Consider the following 23313-nt stretch of genomic DNA (forward strand, 5'->3'; position numbering starts at 1 on the left):
GTTTTTCGAGACAGGGTTTCTCTGTGGCTTTGGAGCCTGTCCTGGAACTAGCTCTGTAGACCAGGTTGGTCTCAAACTCACAGAGATCCTCCTGCCTCTGCCTCCCAAGTGCGCCACCATCGCCCGGCTAGGTCTGGTTTCTTTTACTTGATGCTGTGTGTGTACATTGACTACCCTCTCACCTTCTAGGGCACAGTTGATCTGACTTCGACTAAGTAATGGGGGGTAGGTCACATCTTCATTGGTTTTCTAGTGATGCCGTGGGAATTGTTATGCAGTAGGGTGGCCTTAGACAACATAAATTTATTTTCTCACAGTTCTAGGGGCTAGAAAACCAAGGTCCTGGAAGGGTCACACCGTCTCTAAAATGCTAGGGGAGAATCCCTCTTTCTCAGCCTTTGATCGCTCTGGATATTTCTTGGTGTGTGGCAACATTTCCAAGCTTGGCTCTTTTCCCATAGGGCCTCCTTCCTGTCTGCTCTGCTGCCCTCTCCCGTGGCACAGTTTACGACTCATCTTTTATCTTGTCTTGCCTAATGATGTGTACTTGTTCTTCCCTGCACCCTATCTCTTACTAGACATGGACTCGATGAGCTCTCCAAACACTGGTTTTATTATTCTCCTGTCAGTGGTGTAGCACGGCCTCTGTCAGGGAGCACAGGTAGTTATGAATATTGTAGTCTACAGAGGAGGGAAGGGTGAATCTGCTTTGTTTCCCAACTCAAATTGAAATATAAGAAAAGCTTTTGATTTAGGCAAAACATTGCTTAGAATATTGTGGATTTCACTCAGACTGTGAAAGTCTCCTATTGTAAGATAGGCAGAATTGTTCTAGATGACATGGTAGAGTTCTGTATGCAAATAAGAATGATGAGGTGTAATAGCCATCCTGAGGGAGTGGCCTAGAGGCTCGACTTCAACTGGCATATTTATTTATTTATTTATTTTTGGTTTTTCAAGAAAGGGCTTCTCTGTAGCTTTGGAGCCTGTACTGGAATTAGCTCTTGTAGACCAGGCTGGCCTCGAACTCACAGAGATCCGCCTGCGTCTGTCTCCCGAGTGCTGGGATTAAAGTGTGCGTAACCACCACCTGGCTCAGTTGGCATTTTTATGAGACCTAAGGAATGGTGTTATTAGCATGACTTAGATTTACATGCTGAGTGTTTTGGAGGCACACAACTTTCTAGGGCAATTTAATCTGTATTTTAAAAAAAAACTATCTGGGGAAGTGTAGAAAATGAGTTGACTCTAGCAAGATGAAGTGTTAAGATGGCCAGTGTAGTCTTCTGCTTTGTAGAGCAGGGTGACCAGTGGCCCGTATGTGACAGACTGAGGAGCCAAGTGACTTAAGGTGTCTGAAGCCTGTGGTGTGAGACTGTTGCCAGAGGACATGAAGTGTCTTAGGAGCCTGCCTTGCTGAGGACCAGAGTTTCCTTTGCCCTCGGCCAGCCGCTATGTTGGATTGACAGCTGCTTTGGTGAGTGGAGCTGTAGCAGAACAAGGCCATGACTATTTGCCTATGTATTTTGAGTGACTGCTTTTCTCTCAATGGTAGTACGGCATATTTGTTGCAGAGACCATTAATCCTCCAAGGCCTACAGTGTTTCTTATGTGACTTTTAACTAAAAGCCTTCCAACCCTTGGTCTAGTGAACTGCACTTAGGAGGCAAACAAGACTGAAGACGTTGGAAGAGGAGCCATAAAAGGCGCATGTATGGGAACAGATGAAGGATAGGTTGCCATGACAGGGAAGGCTATTGCCAGTTAGTTAAAGGCCTGTTGTTTAGGCTCTCCTCTGCTTAACTTTGTAGAGCAAATTGAAACACAGGATTCAGATATGGGGTTGAGGATTTATTAGTGTATAGAAAAGCTGACTAGCATCAGACTGCCCTCTTTCGGGAAGGGGTAAGTTTTGTTTGGTTCTTGGTAACAGAAAACACTTAAAAAGCCAGGTAATTCAGACTGCTCAGCTGTGGATCCGACATGTTCTAGGTTAGGTCACCTTTAGGTAGTTCCCTTGGAAATAGTCTCAATCTGAGTCTGGTCTCTATGCTTTTCCAGGCCTTGCAGACTGTGGAGCCAGAGTGAGCCAGATGTTATCTTGTTGAGTTGGCTAAATTCACATTCGCTGGGGTGTACCAAAACATCCCAGTGCAAAGTCAAAGTGTATTTAACAAACATGAGTCAACACCTATGTCCAGCTCAGTTAACACCTTTAATAGTGTGTGCTGGGTTTTTCCTTGTGGCGAAGTATTATCATTCTTACTCCTCTTGACTCATAGGACTGCTAAGATTTGTTTAAATGGTGTGTGGCTGTGAGAAGCATGGGTGTAGTTGGAAAGCACTGAGTGTTGTGTAGGGCTGTTGTTTGCTGCCCTAGACTTGTACACTGATACTTGATAGGATACTTGAGCTCACTGACTACTATTGAATATCAAATTAGAATTGTAGAATGTAAAATGGCCCTTTTGTCTTTATTTTATATTATTCTTAACTTATTCTGGGCTTCTGGAGTAGAGGTTTAAAATGTCAGACTATAAAAAGAGGTTTCTCACACTGAAATGTTATCCATTAAAGACTTTCTTTGAGCTGGTAGTGGTGGCACACGCCTTAACCCTAGCAGAGTTTGCGTCCAACCTGGTCTAGAGAGTTCCAGGACAGCCAGGGCTAGCTACATAGAGAAACCCTGTCTCAAAAAACAAAACAAAACAAAAACCCTTTTCTTGGCTCTAATTGAAAATTACTCCCTGTTCATGAACAAGGCTCTTTGACTGGATGGAGGTTTGGACACTGTGCCCATTAGATACTCGTGTTGTGCCTCAAACTATTTCCTTCTCACTTGAACTTCTTCCAGCCTTCGTCCTTTCCAGCAGATGGGCCTGAAATGGGTGCTTTTCCAGTTTTTCTGGCCTCCTGGCTCCATCACATGGTCTGGGTACACTTAGTGAAGTGGAGGCCAGGACACTCCCACTGAGTTATCTGTGCGTGGAGTTGCAGAAGCCTAGGCCTGGAGGCTTCAGGTGAGCTGTCAGTGCAGGTGCCGTCTTTCTGTGGAGCTTCTCTTGTGTGATGTCTGTTATGCCCCGTGTAGGTGAAAGCCTCATCACAGCGCAGTTTGCTGAAAGGGTCTGTGAGAATCTGGAGATAGCCCCGGAGCGTGACTCTGGCCAATACAAGCAAGCCATGTCTCCATCATCTTCTTATTCACTGCATCAAGTCTTTTATTCCATTTTGTTCATAATGGGCTAGAGAAGTGGGGGAATGTCACACAAAGGATTTGTTGAGTAGATATTTGGGTTACTGATTAAGCCTGTGCTAACCATATTTAATCATTGCCAGTTTCTGTTTTGTTCATATTTTAGTACTGGAGGCATTGAAAATATTAGCTGACCAGGTATTGGTGGTGCACACCTTTGATCCTAGCCCTTTGGAGGCAGAGGCAGGCGGATCTCTGTGAATTCAAGGCCAGCCTGGTCTTTAGAACAAGTTCCAGGACAACCATGGTGGTTACAAAGAAACCCTGTTTCAAGAAGAAAAAAAAAAAGAAAATATTGGCTGTATAGTTGTAGTTAAACAGTCTTTTTTTTTTTTTTTGGTTTTTCAGGACAGAGTTTCTCCATGTAGCCTTGACTGTTCTGCAACTTGCTAGCTTCGAACTTACAGATATCTGCCTGCCTCTACCTCCCGAGTGCTGGGATTAAAGGCGTGTGCCATCATTGCCTGGAGTAGTTAAACATTATTGACTTTAAATGTGTTAAAAAATCTTAGATACAACTTGATCTTAACTATATTAAGGTATTAATTATGTTAATTAAGGTGTTGGTTGTATTAACTATATTAAAATATTAGCTGTGACTGTTTACTGCTTATTTATATGTCATCATCTTCATCATCTATGCCCAGCAATGCTGAGCATGCATGGGCAGCCCTTTTATGGCGGTTCTCCAGTTGTTCCTATCCTGGGCAGATGCTTTGTTATTGTCATACCCAAGGTTCCAGTCTTCCTTTCTTCTGCTGTCTGTTCCTTTATGCGTTTTTTGGGTCTTCCTCTTTGTCTTATCCTGTGCACTCCTCCAAGCAGTGCTATCATTCATTCTCATAACATGGTCGAAGTATCTCAAGCACTGTTCCTGTATCCTGTAGTTTGCTTCCTTCTGTAGATGGAGGTGTTTCTTAATGTCATTGTTGCGCAGCCTATTTCTTTATGTGACGCCTAGAATCCTCCTGAGACATGCCATCTCAAACACATTTGACTGCTGTTCTGAGGAGCATTTCATTGTCCAGGTTTCAGACCCCCAAACCCATTTTATGTATATGCTGAACTTATAGCCAGGGATTCCCAAACATTGGCTAGGTGATTTTTATTTTATTATTATTATTATTTTGGTTTTTCGAGACAGGGTTTCTCTGTAGCCTGTCCTGTAACTAGCTCTTGACCAGTTTGGCCTCAACACTCACAGAGATCTGCCCACCTCTGCTTCCTGACTGCTGGGATTAAAGGCATGCGCCACCACTGCCCGGCTGCGTGTGTTCTTAACTTGCCAAATCTTTATGATAGTCCTCTGAGTTAAGGGCTATCACTTTCAGTTCACAGGTGAATAAGAGAGAAAGGTCACTCAGAATTGTCCAGTAAGAGTATGTGAGGTTAACAGGGATGTAGGAGATTGAGAACGTGCCTGGTCTGTATTTAATGGAGACAGTATGCATATTGCCTATTATGTATAGTAACTATAAGAATGAATATGTGGGCCGGGCGGTGGTGGCGCACGCCTTTAATCCCAGCACTCGGGAGGCAGAGGCAGGTGGATCTCTGTGAGTTCGAGGCCAGCCTGGTCTACAAGAGCTAGTGCCAGGACAGGCTCCAAAGCTACAGAGAAACCCTGTCTCAGAAAAACTAAAAAAAAAAAAAAAAAAGAATGAAAATGTATGCACATATCCTTTTCATTTCTCTTAAAAGTGTCGCCTCAGTGCTCTATCACTGGGCTCTATTCCTGGTCCATGTTGTGAATGTCTTTACGGAAAGGCCACAGCATTATACAGTTGATTGAGAAGGGAAAGGATGAGCGAGTGACGATCCTGGCAGTTTGGACTTGGTGTTTGTGAACGAAACAACCACATTAGGGTAAACTCCGTGCTTTGGGCTGACCTGTTTACTTCCTCTGTGGCCTTTGCCTCCTGCCATAAAGTAATTAATACCTGACTGCTTAACAGTTTTGCCCCATTTACTCTAGAGGGGATAGCATATAAGTAGATGTGCTCTCTTTGCACTGTTGTTTTTATTTAAGAAATGCTATCAGTTTTTAGTGAGTAAGGGTTAACTCTGAATGTTTCGTTTCTCAACAGTACAGTGCTTTGGATACCAACCCGCTCTCTCTGTATGTCATGCATCCATTTTGGAACACTATAGTGAAGGTAAGATTATTATTAATGGTGTGCATTTTCGTTGAAACGAGTTTTGAGTACTTTAACCATCTCACAGAGATTATTGTTGCCACTCTCAGTTTACTCTTTACAGGTCTTGTTATTGACCCTAAGGCCTCGTACCTGCTGCCCCAGTGGTCCACACAGAACTGTGTCCTCAGCCTTCTTTTTACTTTTTGAAAAAAATGTTTTAGATTTATTTATATTTATTATTTTATGTGTATGAGTGTTTTGCCTGCATGCATGTCTGTACTATGTGCATGGCTAGTGCCCGGGAAATGGAGTTATGAGCCACCATGGGGGTGCTGGGAATTGAACTTGGGTCCTTTGAAAGGACAAATGCTTGTAACCACTAAGCCACTTTCCAGCCCCTTTTGCCTTTTTTATTTTTTAAACCTTTTAAAGTTTTATGTGCATTGGTCTTTTGCCTACATATCTGTGAGGGTGCCAGATGCCCTGGAACTGGAGTTACAGACAGTTGTAAGCTGCCATGTGGGTGCTGAGAGTTGAACCTGGGTCCTCTGGAAAAGTAGTCAGTGCTCTTAACTGCTGAGCCCTCTCTCCAGCCCCCCCCTCCCCCACCTTTTACCTTTAAAACAAGGACTCGCTGAGTTGCTTTGGACTTGGAATGCCCCTGCCTCACTGACCTGAGTAGCTGAGATTACAGCCTGTGCTTGCAGACCCAGCCAACAGTGTCTTAGTAAGCTGTAATAGAGGTGCTCCCTTCACCCCTAGATATATACACTGTAATTGATCATTTCTATAAAAGGCCTTTGAAACATTCTAAAATAAGCTGAATATCCTTATAAAAGTTTGCATATCAAAGAATCTTGTAAAGATAGGGAACAGGGAGGAGAAAGAAATGTTCATCTACCAGTTGGAGTTACTGTTTTTGTTTTAATATACATAACACCCGCATATGCTCTTTCAAATTGATAGCTTTTATGACCTAGTTTTGTATGTTGTGATGTTTATTGAACAGAGCTTTATTTACTTATTTACAACTATTTTGAAAAAAAAACAACAGGTATTTCCTGCTTGGTTGGCTCCCAATCTTATAACCTTTTCTGGATTTCTGCTGGTTGTGTTCAATTTCCTACTTTTGACATACTTCGATCCTGACTTTTATGCTTCAGGTGAGAACTTTGTTATCTTAATGCATAATTTTAAATGTCTTGAGTAGCAAACAGGTATAGTTAGTTTCTATATCTAAGATGCTTATGTTTCTGAAAGTTTTGGATGTTAGAATGTTCTATAAGATGTTGGGATTGTGTGTAGAACTGTGTTTTTATGATGTTGTATATTAGTTCAATTAAGTTGTGTTTTTATGATGTTGTATATTAGTTCAATTAAGTTCTAGAAATGCAGTATTGCTGGGCAGCAGAGATGCGCACACCTTTAATCCCAGCACTGGGGAAGCGGAGGCAGGAGGATCTCTGTGAGCTTGAGGCCAGCCTGGTCTACAGAGTGAGTTCCAGGACAGCCAAGGATACATACAGAGAAATCCTCTCTCAAAAAACCAAAATAAGAAAGAAAAAGAAAGAAAAACAGTAACAACTTATCTATTAAATTTAGATATGTTGTCTAAAAAACAGCGAGGTTTTGGCAAATAATAAATAATTAGAAGATGGGTGTTATGATGCATGCTTGTAATCCCAGCAATTTGCATATAGGGGCAAGAGAGTCAGGACTTCAGGACTAGCTTTAGCATATAGCTTAAGTTCACAAACATTTTTAAAAAAGGATTTGCATGTAGGCAGAAATTTAGAGTTGTGAAACTATCTAAGAATCAGTACCAAGTAGGGCCCACCATGCTTACAAAGCCAGGAATGACCCTCTCCCATCTCCAGTCATAGAGGAAAAACTGCCTCTTTTCCTAAGGGAATACAGTGTCACCTTCCGTCAGCTGCCTGTTCCTTTCTTTCCTTACGTGACTCCTGATTTCCTCTGGAAATGGTCCTTAGCTGGGCCTTAGCAGCTTTTTGTTGTTTTTGTGGGGGGTGGGGAGGCGGGCAGGTAGGGATAGACTCAGGACCTTACACATGCTAGGCTTGTGCTGTGTCACTAACTATAAGCCCAGCCAAGTTTTTCAAATTTTATTTTGAGGCAGGGTCTTACTGAGTTGCCCTGGCTGGCTTCCAACTTTCAATCCTCCTACCTTAGTCTCTTCAGTAGCTGTAACTACAGGCCTGAGTCCTACAGCTGGCCTTTTCTATTTTCTTTCATTCTTTCTTTCTTTCTTTCTTTCTTTCTTTCTTTCTTTCTTTCTTTCTTTCTTTCTTTCTTTCTTTCTTTCTTTTTTTCCTTCCTTCCTTCCTTCCTTCCTTCCTTCCTTCCTTCCTTCCTTTTCTTTCTTTTCCTTTTTATTTTTTATTTTTCAAGAGTTTCTCTGTGTAGCCTTGGCTGTCCTGGAACTTATTTTATATACCATGCTGGCTTCGGACTCCCGGAGACCTGCCTCTGCCTCCTAAGTGCTAGGATAAAGGGCATGCGCCACTACCATCTGGCTTCTAAAATGTTTTTGACATTGGTCTGGAGCATAGCTTATTAAAACTGAGTTGGGACCTGCTAGCTTTTAATATTTTAGCTCTGCATTCAGAGTACATGGTGACATAACAACTCCTCATTAACAAGTAGCAGCATTTCTCAGTGGCAGCAGGTGGGGTGGTGAGAGCAGTTGCAGTTGACCGTAGTAAATAAAATCTTGGTTGCTTTCCTTCACAGCACCAGGTCACAAGCATGTGCCTGACTGGGTTTGGATTGTTGTGGGCTTCCTCAACTTCATAGCCTACACTCTAGGTAAGAAACTGGCAAATGCTCATTTAGTCCATGGCTGCCATATCAGCAAGACTAAGCACTCATTAAATATGCATTTTCTCATAAATACGCTTTACTCATTTTAACTAGGGTCTATTAATATCTCAAATTGATCATTTATATTTTTGAGTCTATGAAAAGCAGTGTCTCTTACTGTCAGGGATTCAGAATAAAATAGGGATTGCCAGGTGACTGTTTGCAGGCCAAATCTGGATAATTTTCTATTTTTGGAAGTAAGGTTTTTGTTAATGTTTTTTGTTGTATGTTTTATTTTTGTTGTTCGAGAAATTTTTAAGAGTTCTTTAGTAATTTCCTATATATGTGTTGTATGTTTAAATCGTATCAACTCCTCCCTCCTCAACCTTTCTTGGAGCCCCTTGCACATCCTTTTCTAAACTTGATGACCTCTTTTCTTTTTTAACCCACTGAGTCTAGTTAGTGCTGCCGTATGGGCACGGCCGTAGTTAGAGCCACCTCTTGGCATGGGCAGCCTGCCAAGGACCACGCCTCTGAAGAAAATGGACTCTCCCTTAGCACAGCTTTCCCGGAGTACAGCAGTGTGCATTTCTTTGTGTGCTGTCCATGGCTGCCTTCCTGCAATAAAGATCCATTGAGAAGTTACAACAGTCTCACAAAGGGTATGGCCCACAAAGGCCAAAGTATCCATTCTTTGGCTTTTACCACAAGATTTACCAGCTCTTGGAGTAAGACATTGTTGCCTTAAGTTTGGCAAGAAATCTGGACGTAGAAATTAAGAGTGAGTATTCTTGTTTACTGTTGCAACCTAAGTTTCTAGAACATTGCCTGGCACACAGTAGCAGTTCAGTGTTTGGTTTTCAAGCACATATGAAGTAGCAGACCTGAACTTCAAGTTGTTTTTAAGTCTTTTCAAATAAAAAGAGTTTGTTCTCACAGAACCAGTGTGACGTGGTACATTAGTGCTGATGTGGTGGGAGGGAGAACTGTAGGGGTGAGGAGATCGGTGAGGTCTCTGAGAGCCAGGAAACCTTAGGTAAAGGCTATGTATTTGGATAGAGGCTGTGTAGACTTGTGAGAAAAGGTGAGCAGGTTTTAAAATGCTGCTGAGGGAGTTCATTGCCGAGGGCTGCCTTGAGGACTGGGGAAAGATGAGGAGACCTGTGAGCTCTTTCCGCCCACAGCATTTCTCATGAGCCTTGTCGGGCCCCGTGTTCCAGTTATTTCAGGTCCATGGTTTCTGCAGATACTGACACAGCCATTTGTTGCAGAACTGGTCATGAACTAACATGAGGAGCTTATAATCTTTAGTAAATGTGACTGTGCAAGTATTGCAAAAATTATTTGGTACTGTAGTAGTTTTGAACATGTCTTTTATAATAATGGACTATCCTATAAATCACCATTCTGAGGAAAAGATTATATTCTGAAACATACAGACCCAGTGTAGCGAGCTGGAATGAAGTCACTGAAAGAGTGCACAAAAACTGATTAATAAGTGTTTGTGTATTTGATGGTTTAGCCATATGAGTTAAACAGAAATTTAAAAAATTGTTAAGCCAGTGAATAAGAGAAAGGGTTTTTTGTTTGTTTGTTTGTTCCTAGATATTTCCGCCATATGGAAGCAGAAAAGAATCCCGTCCCCATGAACCCCACACTCCTGTCCTGCTGGTCTCCTGCTTCCCCCTGTGTATCTTTGTAGGAGCACTGCTTCTCTCCTGGTACCCAGGCTGGGAACCTGGGCAGTTGTCTTCTTGGGTCTTGCTTCTTGGGTCTTCATCTTTATGTATTCTCTCATTTTTACTTGTTTGGTTTTCTTTGAGTTTCCCTTGTGGCTCAGCGACCTCCAGCTTGATATCCTCCTTCCTCTGTCCCGAGTGGAAGTTAGCACTTGCGCACCCAGTTTCTGTCTCTTTGGTATTGTTCCACCTCTTCTCATTCCCATGTGCTCCATCTCTGTCTAGCTAACTAGGGGCTAGGGTCCCCGTCTCCAGCCTGTCAATCACACCGTTTCAGCGAACCCTCCTAAAGCATAACTTTTTCTCTTGTCCTTTTCTATCCATAAATCTTTTAGTTGCTCCCTCTAGTCCCTAAAATTTTTGAAGTGGCTCAAATCTCTTGTTAGAGGCTTTTGTTTTGTTTGTTTTTAATAGAGAACCAAGTGTGTGGCTTACTTTTTTCTTTTATAATGTATAAATGTTTTACCTGCATGTGTATATGTGCGCCGTGTGCATATCAGGTGTCCCAGGAGGCCAGATGAAGGCATCAGATCTAGAACTGGAGTTAAGGATGGTCGTGAGCCGCCATGTGGATGCTAGAAACCGAACCTGAGTCCTCTGCAAGAACAGCAAATGCTAAGTCATCTCTCCAGCCCCTATTCTAGCCCTCTGATACTGCCCTCACATACTGGCTTCCCATTAGACTGTATACTACTTGTTTTTCTGAGTGTGAGTTGTGCTCTTTGGCACAGGGCTTCTGCTGTGCACTGTGGTTTCCATCTCAGCACAGTCGCTGATAGCACTCCTCTCCTGAAATGGCATCCTCCTATATCTCTTACCTGCTGAGATCCAATTCAGTTTTACGTCCCCACTCACATTTCATCTCGCTCTAAAGGCCAGTCTAGATCTTCTAAAGGGAACCGTTGTCTGTTTCGTCCTCCTTCCCTGGTTTGTGACACACCATGCCTTTAGTGATTGTCTTCTGTCCCTTTCTCGCTTGTAAACACTCCAAGGGCAAGCTCAATTATAAGGTTCTTATAATTTTTATTCATTTATTTTAACTTTCATATTTGGGTGTTTTGCCTGTGTATATGTCTGTATACCATGTGTGTGCCTGGTGCCTGCAGAGGCCAGAAGAGGCTGTCAGATCCCCTGGAACCAGAATTACAGGTAGTTGTGAGTCACCACGTGGGTTTTGGGAATCAAACCTAAGTCCTCTGGAAGAGCAAGCAGTGTTCCTAACTGCTAAGCTGTCTCTCCTGCCCCTTCTTGTCATTTTCATAGCACCAAAAACAGTGAGTGTGTTGTACAAGTTCAACAGATTCAGTCATAGTGTGTGCTGACTGCCTTACTGTGTGCGTGTTCTGAAAGCGCTTCCAATGAGGGCAGAACAGAGCTGTGAGGAGAGGCCCTTATGTCACAGGATGAAGCGAGATTGATGACTGGAGGAGGAAGTGGTCAGCTAGATAACTGTGATGAGCAGCTGTGAGAACCAGAGAGTCTGTGCCTGGTTTGGAGAGTTTGGAGTCCAGCTAGAATGCTTCCCTCTTAGATCTAAAATGACAGCATTCAGTATAGTATGATAAGAGTTTTTAGATTCCATCTTAAGAAATTGCAGGGTGTACCCCTCGCGGTCCTGAGTTCCTTGCTCGTGCTCTCTCTCCTTCTGCTCCTGATTTGGACCTTGAGATTTCTGTCCGGTGCTCCAATGTGGGTCTCTGTCTCCTTTCATCGCCTGATGAAGGTTAATATTCAGGAGGATGCCTATATGTTTGTTTTTGGATTCACCTTCTTATTCAGTGCCCTCTCCTGGCCTTCATTGCCTTTTGCATATATACACGCACGTCAAATAAATAAATAGATAAATAATCTTCAGAAAGAGAAATTGCATGGTTTTTTTTCTTTTTTCTGGAATGTCTGAATTGTATAATTTAAAAACCAGACTCTGGAGCACTGGCTGGAGTTGCACTTAACATCCGTATGACTTGGTCGCATCTTTCTACCAGTTTCCTGAAGTTGACTTTCTCCATGCTTGTTGGCCAGATGTTGACCTTTTTCTGTGATGTGTTTTGTTGCAGATGGAGTAGATGGGAAACAAGCACGCAGAACCAATTCCAGCACCCCTTTAGGGGAACTTTTTGACCATGGCCTGGATAGTTGGTCATGTGTTTACTTTGTTGTGACTGTGTACTCCATCTTTGGACGAGGACCCACTGGTGTCAGTGTTTTTGTTCTTTATCTCCTGCTCTGGGTAGTTTTGTTTTCTTTCATCCTGTCTCACTGGGAAAAGTATAACACAGGCGTTCTTTTCCTGCCCTGGGGATATGACATTAGCCAAGTGGTAAGTATGCATTCTGCCCTAAATGGTTTGCATGTTTTAAAGTTTTTGCTACCCTTCTTCACTGCTGTTAGGCATTAGCAAGTTAGAACTGATGTGTGGGGCTGGAGTGATGGCTTCTTAATGTTATTAAATATGATTTAGTTTGACAGATTGATTTTTATTTTATTTTATTTTATTTTATTTTTAGAGAAAGGTGTACAAATGACTGAACTGTTGGCCGTTTGTCTTCCTTGCCAACTTCAGTGAGTTGAGAGCTTTGTATCATCAGCTAGACCTGTATTAATTCTCTGCTTTTGAATCTTTTTGTGTTGCCTTTTCTCTATTTGCCGTAAGAAGCCAATAAAGAAATGGGAAATTAGGTTGTGTTTGCTGTTGGAGGTTGGTCAGGTGGGCAATGGAGCCGTCCTATGATGTAACCAGTTTGTAAACTGCCTTTAAAGGGCTGCAGATGGTGATCACTTGCCTGCATTGCCTGCAATGTCACTATTTGATGGCAATATTGGAGGGGGAAGAAGTCTCTTATAGGCAAGAAGATGTGCCATATAGCAAATTTAAGCACGTTTTTCAGTAGTCACTTTGATTAGACTTAATGAGGCATAAAACCCTGTTGGCTTCCTTGATTGTTCAGCTGCTGATGCCTCTTTGTTCTGTCTGTGTTTTTCTTCCAGACTATTTCTTTTGTCTACATAGTGACTGCAGTGGTGGGAGTTGAGGCCTGGTATGAACCTTTCCTGTTTAATTTCTTATATAGAGACCTATTCACTGCAATGATTATTGGTAAGGAGCTCCATGTCGAAGCCTGTCTTAACATCACTTTGTTATGCAAAGCCAGTGTTGAACATAGCAAGTGATAACACTCTTTCCTTGTTCTCCAGCAAGCAGACTAACCCTATGGCCCTATAGGGTTCCTACCAGAATGTTAAAGAAAACAATGGGTTTTGTTGTTGAGCACCAAGTTTTTCTAATCGAACAGAAATGCCAAAGTAGATCACCACACAACTTTGTAAAGTTGTTACCTGTTTAGTCTAGACTGTATTGGAGGACCCACATTTAGTGAACAAAATTCATATCTGTTTCAAGTTGAAAATTGTTAACCTGAAAGAGTAGATGAAATACGGAAATTTAATGTTTGTTTGTTTTTGTTTTTGTTTTTTTTTTTTTTGTACCTCTTGGATACCTTCCTTCTCATGCTACTAGATACTGGAGGGTTTGGTTATGGTTACCATCTTTGTACCCTGTCTGTTGCTCCCTAAGAAGGCAACCTTCATGGCAGACCGAAGCCGTCACACCTACTCCAACCTGTACCACCCCCACCCTTCTCAGGGGCTCGTGTCCACCCCATCACTTCAGCCCCATTCTTTCTCCTTTGTTTTTCTGAGGCAGGATTTTATATAACCAAGGCTGCCCTTAAACTCCTGATCCTCTTGCCTCCACCTCCCAAGTGATGAGAGGTGTGTGTCCCCATGTCTGGCTTCAGTGTCCGTGAAAGCACATGGTTAATGTTTTAAAGTACCTAATACAGTGGATGTTTCTATATTCTTTAAATTCAGCATATCAAATTTAAATATAAAATGTACAAGCTTCCATGAGACAAGCTGCTTGATTTAGAGATTCACTAGTGGTAGGAGAGGAAAAGTAGCTTTTTCAAGGCTTAAAAATTAACAAACAAATAAGTAAATAAAACCACTTTTTACAGATAAACGTTTGGTAGGTAAAACAGAATAGTTCCTAAATGTGGCCCAGAACCACTGGAAGGTCAGTGTCTATACTGTAGTCAGTAGTTCTGAGCTTTACCTAGTTTCTAGACTTTATCGAGGTTCACCAGCAGTAGTAGGTTGGGTTGTGCTTAGATAAAGCAGCAGATCAATAGCCTGCATGTATGCATTTTATTCTCATATGTCTGACTTCTAAAGTAATTGCCTAGAATCCTGCCTTTTACTGCTTTCCAAACCACCAGTGCTCTGTTGCTCACAGTCAGCTGCCCACTGATAGCTCCTTCGGCTAAATCAAAAGTTAACATGAACACATACTAGGAAGAACACCACGTCTAGTTGTCTCTGTTATAAATAGCGATAAAGGGTTCAGGTGTTGTAGCCAGCGCCAACTCGCTGTGTGCTCTTCATCCAGTAGCACTCACAGACACTGATGCTCTTTGTTTAGCCATTCCTTCAGCAGATACGTAGGGGACTCAAGTTAGTTTTATGGTAGAAATGCCACATAATTCAAAATGATGATTCCAAGTGGAATCTGATAGGAAAGGTGCCACTTTGATATGTGACACTATTTTTGAATTTTATTCTTTATAGTTGTAGAAAATATTTATGATTACAAAGTGAAATCTATAAAACAATATACTCAAAGAAGTATAGCTTTTATTCTACTTATTCTCCTTTTCTCTCAGCCATCCTTAGTTTTTGTTTGTATCTATTTATTACCTGTTCTCTGTGTGTGCCACAGGAAACAACTCTCCTTCTCCATGATAGAACTCTGGTTGTCAGACTTGGCAATAAGTGTCTTTACCCGCTAAGCTCTCTCTCCAACCTTATTGTTAGCTTTTAATTTATGGTTTGGAAAAGCATGCATCATTTTACTGCCTTGTTTGTAGGTGCCCCCGTCCCCACTGCTGTATACCGTGATAGTATGTAAGGGTTTGCCTCATCTCTTGTTGCAGCCAGCCCTTGGGTTGTCTGCAGCCTTTGCTGTTGCACATGTTGTTGGAGTAAATAGTCTGTGCATGTGTCTTACATTTTCTGCCGGGCTAGCTAGCGTGAAAGAGAGTCCTAGAATAGAATTGTAATGGAGGACAGGTGCTTGCACTTGTATTGAACACTTCCGTATTTTGCTCCACACTGGTGTTGATTTTACATGCATACGAGCTATTGTGGAAATGCTGTTAATTCAGTTTCTCCATCATAGTATATTGCCATGTTTGTTAATCTGTGGGTAAGGAGTGATACACTGGGATAGCTCCAATTTGCATTTCTCCTAAATGAACTTAACCTAGGTTAATAACCATTTGTTTGTTTTTCTGTGTGTTTTTAAACTCTAGCCCATTTTCCCTGATAGAATTATTGAACACTTCCTGTGTACTCTTGTGTTTTGTGTGCATTGATCCTTTGGGTTGATTAATTACAGTTCTCACGTGTCTTTTTAAACTTCTCTTTAAGATGCTCTTTATTTTGGTGGAATTTTTTGGGTTTTTTTCTTTTAGTTTTATATGTATGGATATTTTGTTTACATATATGTCTGTGTACTGTATGCGTGCCTCGTGCCTATGGAGACCAGAGGGGGGCACTGGCTCCTCTGAATCTTGGGTTACAGATGGTTGTGAGCTATCATGTGGGTGCTGGGACTTAAACCTGGATTCGCTGCAACAGTAAGGAACAGTTCTCTTAACTGTTGAGGCATCTTTCAGCTCCTTGTTGATGGCATATTTATGTATTTCTTAATTCTATATATATGTGAGTGTTTTGCTTGCACATATGTCTATATATCACAGAGACCAGAAGATGGTATCAGATCCCATGGACCTGGAGTTACAGGTGGTTATTAGCCACCATGTGGGCGCTGGGAACTGAGCCATCTCTCTCCAGTCCCATCTTAGTGTTTTGTTTTCTTAAAGTTCCATGTGCTAAGTTAGAAATGTGAGGAATAGGAAGTCTGGCCGTAAGTTACGGCACTATGAAAAGCAGGTGTGCACATATGGGTTCATCTCAACTGTATACTTGAAATTTAGAACTTAATAGCTAAGTCTTTAACAGAACATAAACTCAATTCTACTTGGAGAAGAAATAAAGGTAGTTTTTTCTTTTGCTAACTTAGAACACAGGCTGTCTACATGCTTACTGTTGGATTTCAGGAGTGTATTTCCTGGGGGACAAGATAAGCAGTTGAATGTTAAGGACTGAAAGCTCTAGAATGTAGCAGATGGTGGGGTGTGACAGGGTGAGCTGTGCCACAGGGGGCTTTCTCAGAAGAATAAACATTGTGTGGATAGGGTGGGGAGGAGAGAAACTGAAGATTCTAGGAAGATTAAAATGAAATAGGAGGGGCTGGGGAGCTGGCTCAGTGGTTAAGAGCACTCACTACTCTTCCAGAGGTCCTGAGTTCAATTCCCAGTTCCCAACTGTCTGTTAACTCCAGTTCCAAGGACTCCAACACCTTCATACAGGAAAAACAAATGGACATGAAGTAAAAAATCATTAAAAAAATAAATAAAATAAAGCAGGAAGCAACAGTTCCCAAGTATTGTCTGCTCCCTCTGCCCTCTTTGTAGTAGCTCATATAGATTTTCTAGTTTGCCCTGTGTGGGTGCTGCTCTGGTGTCTTTGCATGTAATAATCCATGCAGTTTTCAAGCTCTATGCAGTTGGTACTATTTTTTGTTTCAAAAATGAAGAGAATGAGGCACTGACTGAAAGGTTGGGTTTCCCAGAGTGTCATGGTTCTGTGACTGAAGTCAAGGCTGGCTGCTCCAGCCTGTGCTCTTCACAGACAGAACTGCCGGGCTGCGCTCTCCACCCACAGCTGCTCTTTAGAAAAGTACTTTCGCTGTAGCAATAAACTTGAACCTGAAGACCACTGGCCCTAAAGTCTCGGATGGTTTTTATGGGTGCAATTACTGTAAAATAATCACTCTTGAAATTCATAATTTAAATATTCTTCTTTTTAGGCTGTGCATTATGTGTGACTCTTCCAATGAGTTTATTGAACTTTTTTAGGTAAGTATTTTTTTTTTTTAAGTTGTGGAAAGAAAAAACAAGAAAAGGCATCTTTAACAGTTGTGTTGTTAGAATGGAAGGGCTGTTTGCTTTCTGTTTTCAAGAGTTTCTCTGTGCAGCTCTGGCTCTCCTGAACTCGCTCTGCAAACCAGGCTGGCCCCGACCTCAGAGATCTGCCTGCCTCTGCTTCTGAGTGCTGGGATTCAAGGTGTGTGCCACCAGGCCCAGCTAACTGCTTATTTTTGTAATCTAGACATTTTGAAAAAGTTTAAAACCTCTACTTCAGATCTAGAGTGAGAACTTGATAATTGAGGTTGTCTCTCTTGGCTTATGTAGTCAACTATAAAAACCAATCAGTTCTTTTGTTAAGGTTTTGGATCCAGCAGCCTTGAAGTTTGTCACTTTTTTGTGAGTGAATCTACCTACAGGGAGTATTTTCTTGTTGAATATTGATTTGTTCACATTCTTTGTATGAACAGTTATAGTGTAGTTAATGAGATCATACAAGCTGAATGTGTGTGGGTAGGACAGGACTTTATGCTGCCGTTCGTTCTCACATGAGAGGTTGTGTGGACTTTCCTGCCTTTGGGGACTAGTTCCTTAGGTAGGGTAGAGGTGGCCTTTCAGTTCCGATTTGTGCACACCCCATCTTTGCTTGCTGCCCTGACTTGCCTTATTTTGGCCAAAAATATTTTGTTCTTTCACGTCTCAGTAATTTTGGCCTGGCTGTTTCCTCTTCTGCCATTTTTTTATCTTGTCCTTCCTACTTAGTCCTTCCACACCCGGATCTGTCTTACAGACTCCTGCCCATGTCTAGACAAGCTCTATATAGCTTCTGCTGTGGTGATGGTCATTTATAGAAGTGATAAATTTTAAATCAAATGTGGGACACACTCATAATCTCAGCACTTTGGAGACTAAGGCCAGCTGGCCTGGGCTATGTAATGGGTACCAGGTCTACCAACAGGACACATTAAGACCCTGTCTTTAGAAAGGTAATTGCAATTAAAGTTTGCAAACCATGCCCATCATTTGAGTCATTTCCTCTTATGGATGAGGCTTTGATTGGACCACACACTGTCCAAGGTAATGTGATCAATAACCAAACCAAGATTAGAATTTGGAGCCCTATTCAGATGAGCAGACACGCTGGATTACTCCCAGTGAACTTAGAGACACAGAATGTCTTCTCTTCAGAACCTTTTATGTGAAAGATATCTGCTTTAAATCTGTATCACTTTGATTTTTTTTATATTTATTTATTATATATACAATATTCTGTCTGTGTGTATGCTGCAGGCCAGAAGAGGGCACCAGACCTCATTACAGATGGTTGTGAGCCACCATGTGGTTGCTGGGAATTGAACTCAGGACCTTTGGAAAAGCAGGCAATGCTCTTAACCTCTGAGCCATCTCTCCAGCCCCACTTTGATTTTTTTTAATAGATGTATGGGTATTTTGCTTGCATGTATGTGTTTGTATCACATGCATTCCTGTTGCCCAGGGAGACCAGAAGAGGGTGTTGGATCCCCTGTAACTGTAGTTAGTTTGTGAGCCTCTATGTAAGTGCTGGGAATTAAACTGGGTTCCCTGGAAAAAACAGTCAGGACTTTTAACTTCTAAGCCAGTGGTTCTCAACCTTCCTAATGCTGCCACACTTTAATACAGTTCCTCATGTGGCGACCCCAATCATAGAATTTTTTGTTGCTACTTCATAATTGTAATTTTGCTACTGTTATTAATCATAATGTAATATCTGATATGTGACCTCTTGTGAGAGGGTTGCTTAACAACCTCCAAAGGGATCGTGATCCACAGGTTGAGAACCACTGTTCTAAGCCATCTCTCTGGCCCCATGGCTCCATTCCTAACACAGCTATTGATCATTTGTTTCAAAAAGTAAGAAAGGGGCCAGTACATTACATCCAGCACTCTGGAAGCAGAGGCAGGTGGATCTACATAGTGAGTTCCAGGCCAGCCATGGCTGCATAGTGAGGCTCTGTCTAAAAATAGAGGAATGAAGGAAGTGGGAGGATTGATCCGGGGTCAGAGCCTCAGTTGTAATCCTGGCCTTGGTAGCAGTTACAAATCGAGAGCATTTCCTCCTAACTTAGCCTGTCTTTAAAGTAGGGCTAGTGATGGTGGTTCTCTGTGCCATAGTTGTAAACACACAGTAAGAATACATGTGAGGGGCTGGAGAGATGGCTCAGAGGTTAAGAGCACCGACTGCTCTTCCAGAGGTCCTGAGTTCAATTCCCAGCAACCACATGGTGGCTCACAACCATCTGTAATGAGATCTGGTGCCCTCTTCTGGCGCGCGGGCATACATGGAGGCTGAACACTGTGTACATAATAAATAAATTAAAAAAACCAAAGTATATCTAAAAAAAAAAAAAAAAGAATACATGTGAGAGGAGTTTGGAGACGGTAAGGGTTAGGCGTGTGTCTTACGTAATGATGTTCTGTATTGATTTTTCAGAAGTTATAAAAGCAACACTCTGAAACACAACTCCGTTTATGAAGTCATGGTTCCCTTCTTCTCGCCATGTCTGCTCTTCACTTTGTCCACAGTGTGGGTCCTCCGGTCTCCTTCAGATATTTTAGAAATTCACCCTAGAATATTCTACTTCATGGTTGGAACAGCTTTTGCCAATATCACAGTAAGACTTCTTGTTTTTTTCAAAATTATATAAGCCTGATGTGGTAGCTTATGCCTATAATTCAAGGTCAGCCTGGGCTACATGAGACCACATCTCACAAAACTAAAATAACAAAACGAAGAATCAGGAACAGCCTTGGAAAGGTATTCATTGTTGGTTGGAGGTTGGAGATCATGTTTCCTCTTTATTATCATGAAGAAGTTTAGTTGTGTCCAGGTTTAGGAGGCTGTTTTACTGCACTGTGAGAAAATGCCTTCTCATCCTGTGGCAGAGTACCTGACAGGCAGCTTACAGAAGGATTTGTTTGGGCTTGTGCTTTATTATTTTTTTTTTTAAGATTTATTTATTATGTATACTGTGTTCTGGCCACGTGTATGCCTGCACGCCAGAAGAGGGCGCCAGATCTCATTATAGATGGTTGTGAGCCACCATGTGGTTGCTGGGAATTGAACTCAGGACCTCTGGAAGAGCAGCCAGTGTTCTTACCACTGAGCCTGCATCTCTCCAGCCCTTGGCTTGTGCTCTAAGAGGGGAAACAGTTCATCATGGCGGGGTGTCAGATGGTGTTGGTCACATGCAGCTGTAGAGAGGGAGCGTTGAGGCCACTTCTCAGCTCACTTCTTTCTTTTTATTCAGTCCAGGACTCCAGCGCACGGATAGTGCTGCCCACGTAGGAGTGGGTCTTCCTTCCTCATTTAAACCTCCACAGACACGCCCAGAGGTGTGTTTCCGAGATGACTCTAAATCTAGTCAAGCTGATAGTGGAGATTAGCCAGTACCACATCCCCAATACATTGTCTTAGTCTCTTCTGATACCGTCCCACGATCAGTGCTTCAAGGGTGGGGTCGGCCATTGGGGCCCTGAGCAGTTGAGAACTATTGACAATAGATACACTCTTGAAAGCGTTTTGAATGTGGCTGGTTTTGAAAATGCTTTGCTAATTAATAACCTCTTTTCCCTCCCTCTTCTTGCTTCTCCCAAGTGTCAGCTAATTGTTTGCCAAATGAGCAGCACACGGTGCCCGACTTTGAACTGGTTGCTGCTTCCTCTCTTCTTGGTTGTGGCAGCAGTGAACATAGGCGCAGTGGCCTCCCACCTCGAGAGTCTTCTCCTCTACGCGCTCACGGCAGCCTTCACTCTGGCTCACATCCACTACGGAGTACAGGTGGTGAGTAGTCTAGGGCGAGGCAGGCGTCTAGAGTGGGGAACCACTGCAGAAGAGGCTTGTTAGTGTAGCGATTGGAAATGTGGAGACCCTCACTGTGGGGGAGATGTAAGGGGGTCTTCTCAGATGCTTTTTCCTCGTGATTATATTATGACAACTACAAATGATTTTTAAGTGATTATGGGTCATTAGTTCTTATTTTTAAACCATTATATAAGTAATTTTGTGGGGAAAACATTGTGCTTTTCTTTATGTGAGACCAGATAATCACATTTGTTTCTGTTTCTTTGCCTCTTTATTCCTAGGACACTTTCATTGTTTACTAATTTAATTTGGGGAAAACAAGTGACATTGGCTTATAGTGCTCTCCTCTCCATTCCTAATCCTGTGAGAAATGGAGTAGGGCAGTATCCTAGGGCTTCTATTGCTGTGATAAGCACTAAAACCAAAAGCAACTCAGGAGAAAGGGTTTATGTCAGCCTACAGTTGCACATCACGGTCCATTACCAAAGGAAGTCGGGACAGGAACCTAGAGCAGGAGCTGAAGCAGAGGACATGGAGGAACACTGCTTACTGGCTTGCTCCCCGTGGTTTGCTCAGCCTGCTTCTTATAGCATCCATGGATGGCACCACCCACTATAGGCTGGACTCGCAGGCATCATTCATTAATCAAGAAAATGAACCACAGGCTTGCCCACAGGCCAATCTGATGGAGGCACTTTCTCAGTTGAGGTTCTTCCCAGATGACTCTAACCTGTGTCAGGTTTAGAAAACAAAACAAAAAAACCAACTGGCCAGCATAGGCAGATCAGAATTTTAGACTAGAGGAAGTCATTTGCATTATTTCAGTTTTTATCTCATAAGTCTTTACCTTTATCAGTAAATAATAAAAAAAATGTAGAGGAAAATGGTTAGTGCTTTTCTGGGTGTGTCCGAGCATGGCTGTCTCTTCGATGTTAAGGATGAAGAAGCAGGAAGATAGCTTGAGGCTGACTCGAACATGCATGGCAAGACCCTGTCTCAAGAAAGCACAGACACAAATAAGTACTTTGTACACCCAGTGTTCTCTTCCAAAATAAGAAAGAGGTCACCTCAGGATGAATGGACACATTCAATGATGTCCGAGCCATTTGGCTGCCCTCCCCCCACTCCAACACCCTTTCTAGTTCTGTAGTTATTTTACATGTTTTCGTCATTGCCACATCATATTCCATCAGGGAGACCACCAGTAGTTACCCAGTTACCAGTCCTAGTCAGCTTATTTTATTTATCTAGTGCTTTAATCTTTACAGTGTTGGTAGGAACACACTGGAACGCTCTTTCCTTTGGTTTGTGTCCTGTTGAGAGGATGCCTGCAGGCATGGGGTAGACTGGGCATCCACACTGCCACTGTAGCGTCTGCTCCCTGTGTTTGGTTTAGAAGGGGCCTGCTGAGAGTCGGCTTGATGAACAAAACATTGTGAGAAACCTGATGAACTGTGATGTCAGATAATTGCTTATGTTTTTATTCTTAAAGATTTATTATATACATTTTGCCAATTTTGGGGGTCATTAATTCATTGATCTTATGAGTGACCATTGCCATGTCTTGTAATTTCAAGACACTTGTTTTGTTTAGTGTGCCCTAGTTGGTCTGGAACTGCCTGGAGACTATAGCTCGGCCTCAGTGAGGCCTCTACCTCCTGAGAGCTGGGAGTGAAGAGGCGCTGCCACACTTTGCCAGACTCTTCTCTTTAGAAACCATGTCCACCAGACACATCCCTCTGTGTGGGGGTCTGTGGTCTGAGTGTAAGGCCTGTGGAAGCCAGAGGAGGGGATCGGGTCCTGTGGATCTGTGGGGCTGGAGTTACTCGTAACTAGGAGCTGCCCAGTGTGGGTCTAGGAGCTGAACTCCATGCTTTAAACCACTGAGCCTTCTCTGCAGCCCCAGCCCCAGTGTTTTTCAGGGCTCTGTGAGCACTTTACTCTCTGACTCTTGTGCAGCCTTCACAATCTTTTTTATGTTGTAAGAGCAGTACAAATTTACTTGAAAAATCTGGACAGTAGGGCCTGCGAGAAGGCCCAGCAGGCGATAACAGGAATTGGGTCCCTGGAACCCACATAAAGGTGGAAGGAGAGAACTGACTCGTTGTCATCTGACCTCCACGTGTCCACGTGTATGACATAGCACCCATGGACTGTCCACATATTCAACAATAATAAATAAAGGTGAAGTTCTCATGCAGCTAGTAAAGGGGCTGTTTGCTCCCAGCTCTGTGAGTTCAGTCTCAGAACTCCCAACTGAAGGAGAGAACCAATCACTGCACTTGTCCTCTGATGTCCATGTGCATGCCGTGGCACACATGTGCCCTTCTCCCCAAATCAGTGCATCTAAAGAGAAAATGAGCAGGAGAGATGGCTGAGTGGTTAAGAGTACTAGAGGGCCTGGGTTCAGTTCCCAGCACCCACATGAAGGCTCACAGCCATCTGTAACTCCAGTTCCAGGGAATTGGAT

At 42.6% G+C, this 23313-nt stretch overlaps 1 protein-coding gene across 1 annotated transcript in view; it reads left to right on the plus strand.

Annotated features, from left to right (window-relative positions):
• Nucleotides 1–23313, plus strand: part of Selenoi (selenoprotein I) — a 37506-nt gene that overhangs the window by 11383 nt on the left and 2810 nt on the right. Inside the window, exons 2-9 of the mRNA XM_005371326.1 lie at nt 5344–5412; nt 6449–6557; nt 8146–8220; nt 12011–12273; nt 12942–13050; nt 16945–16993; nt 19473–19653; nt 20637–20822. Coding sequence (XP_005371383.2) covers nt 5344–5412; nt 6449–6557; nt 8146–8220; nt 12011–12273; nt 12942–13050; nt 16945–16993; nt 19473–19653; nt 20637–20822 — 1041 coding nt within the window. The remainder of the gene's footprint in view (nt 1–5343; nt 5413–6448; nt 6558–8145; nt 8221–12010; nt 12274–12941; nt 13051–16944; nt 16994–19472; nt 19654–20636; nt 20823–23313) is intronic.

Source organism: Microtus ochrogaster, unplaced genomic scaffold, assembly GCF_000317375.1.
Source record: "Microtus ochrogaster isolate Prairie Vole_2 unplaced genomic scaffold, MicOch1.0 UNK106, whole genome shotgun sequence".
Lineage (NCBI taxonomy): Eukaryota > Metazoa > Chordata > Mammalia > Rodentia > Cricetidae > Microtus > Microtus ochrogaster.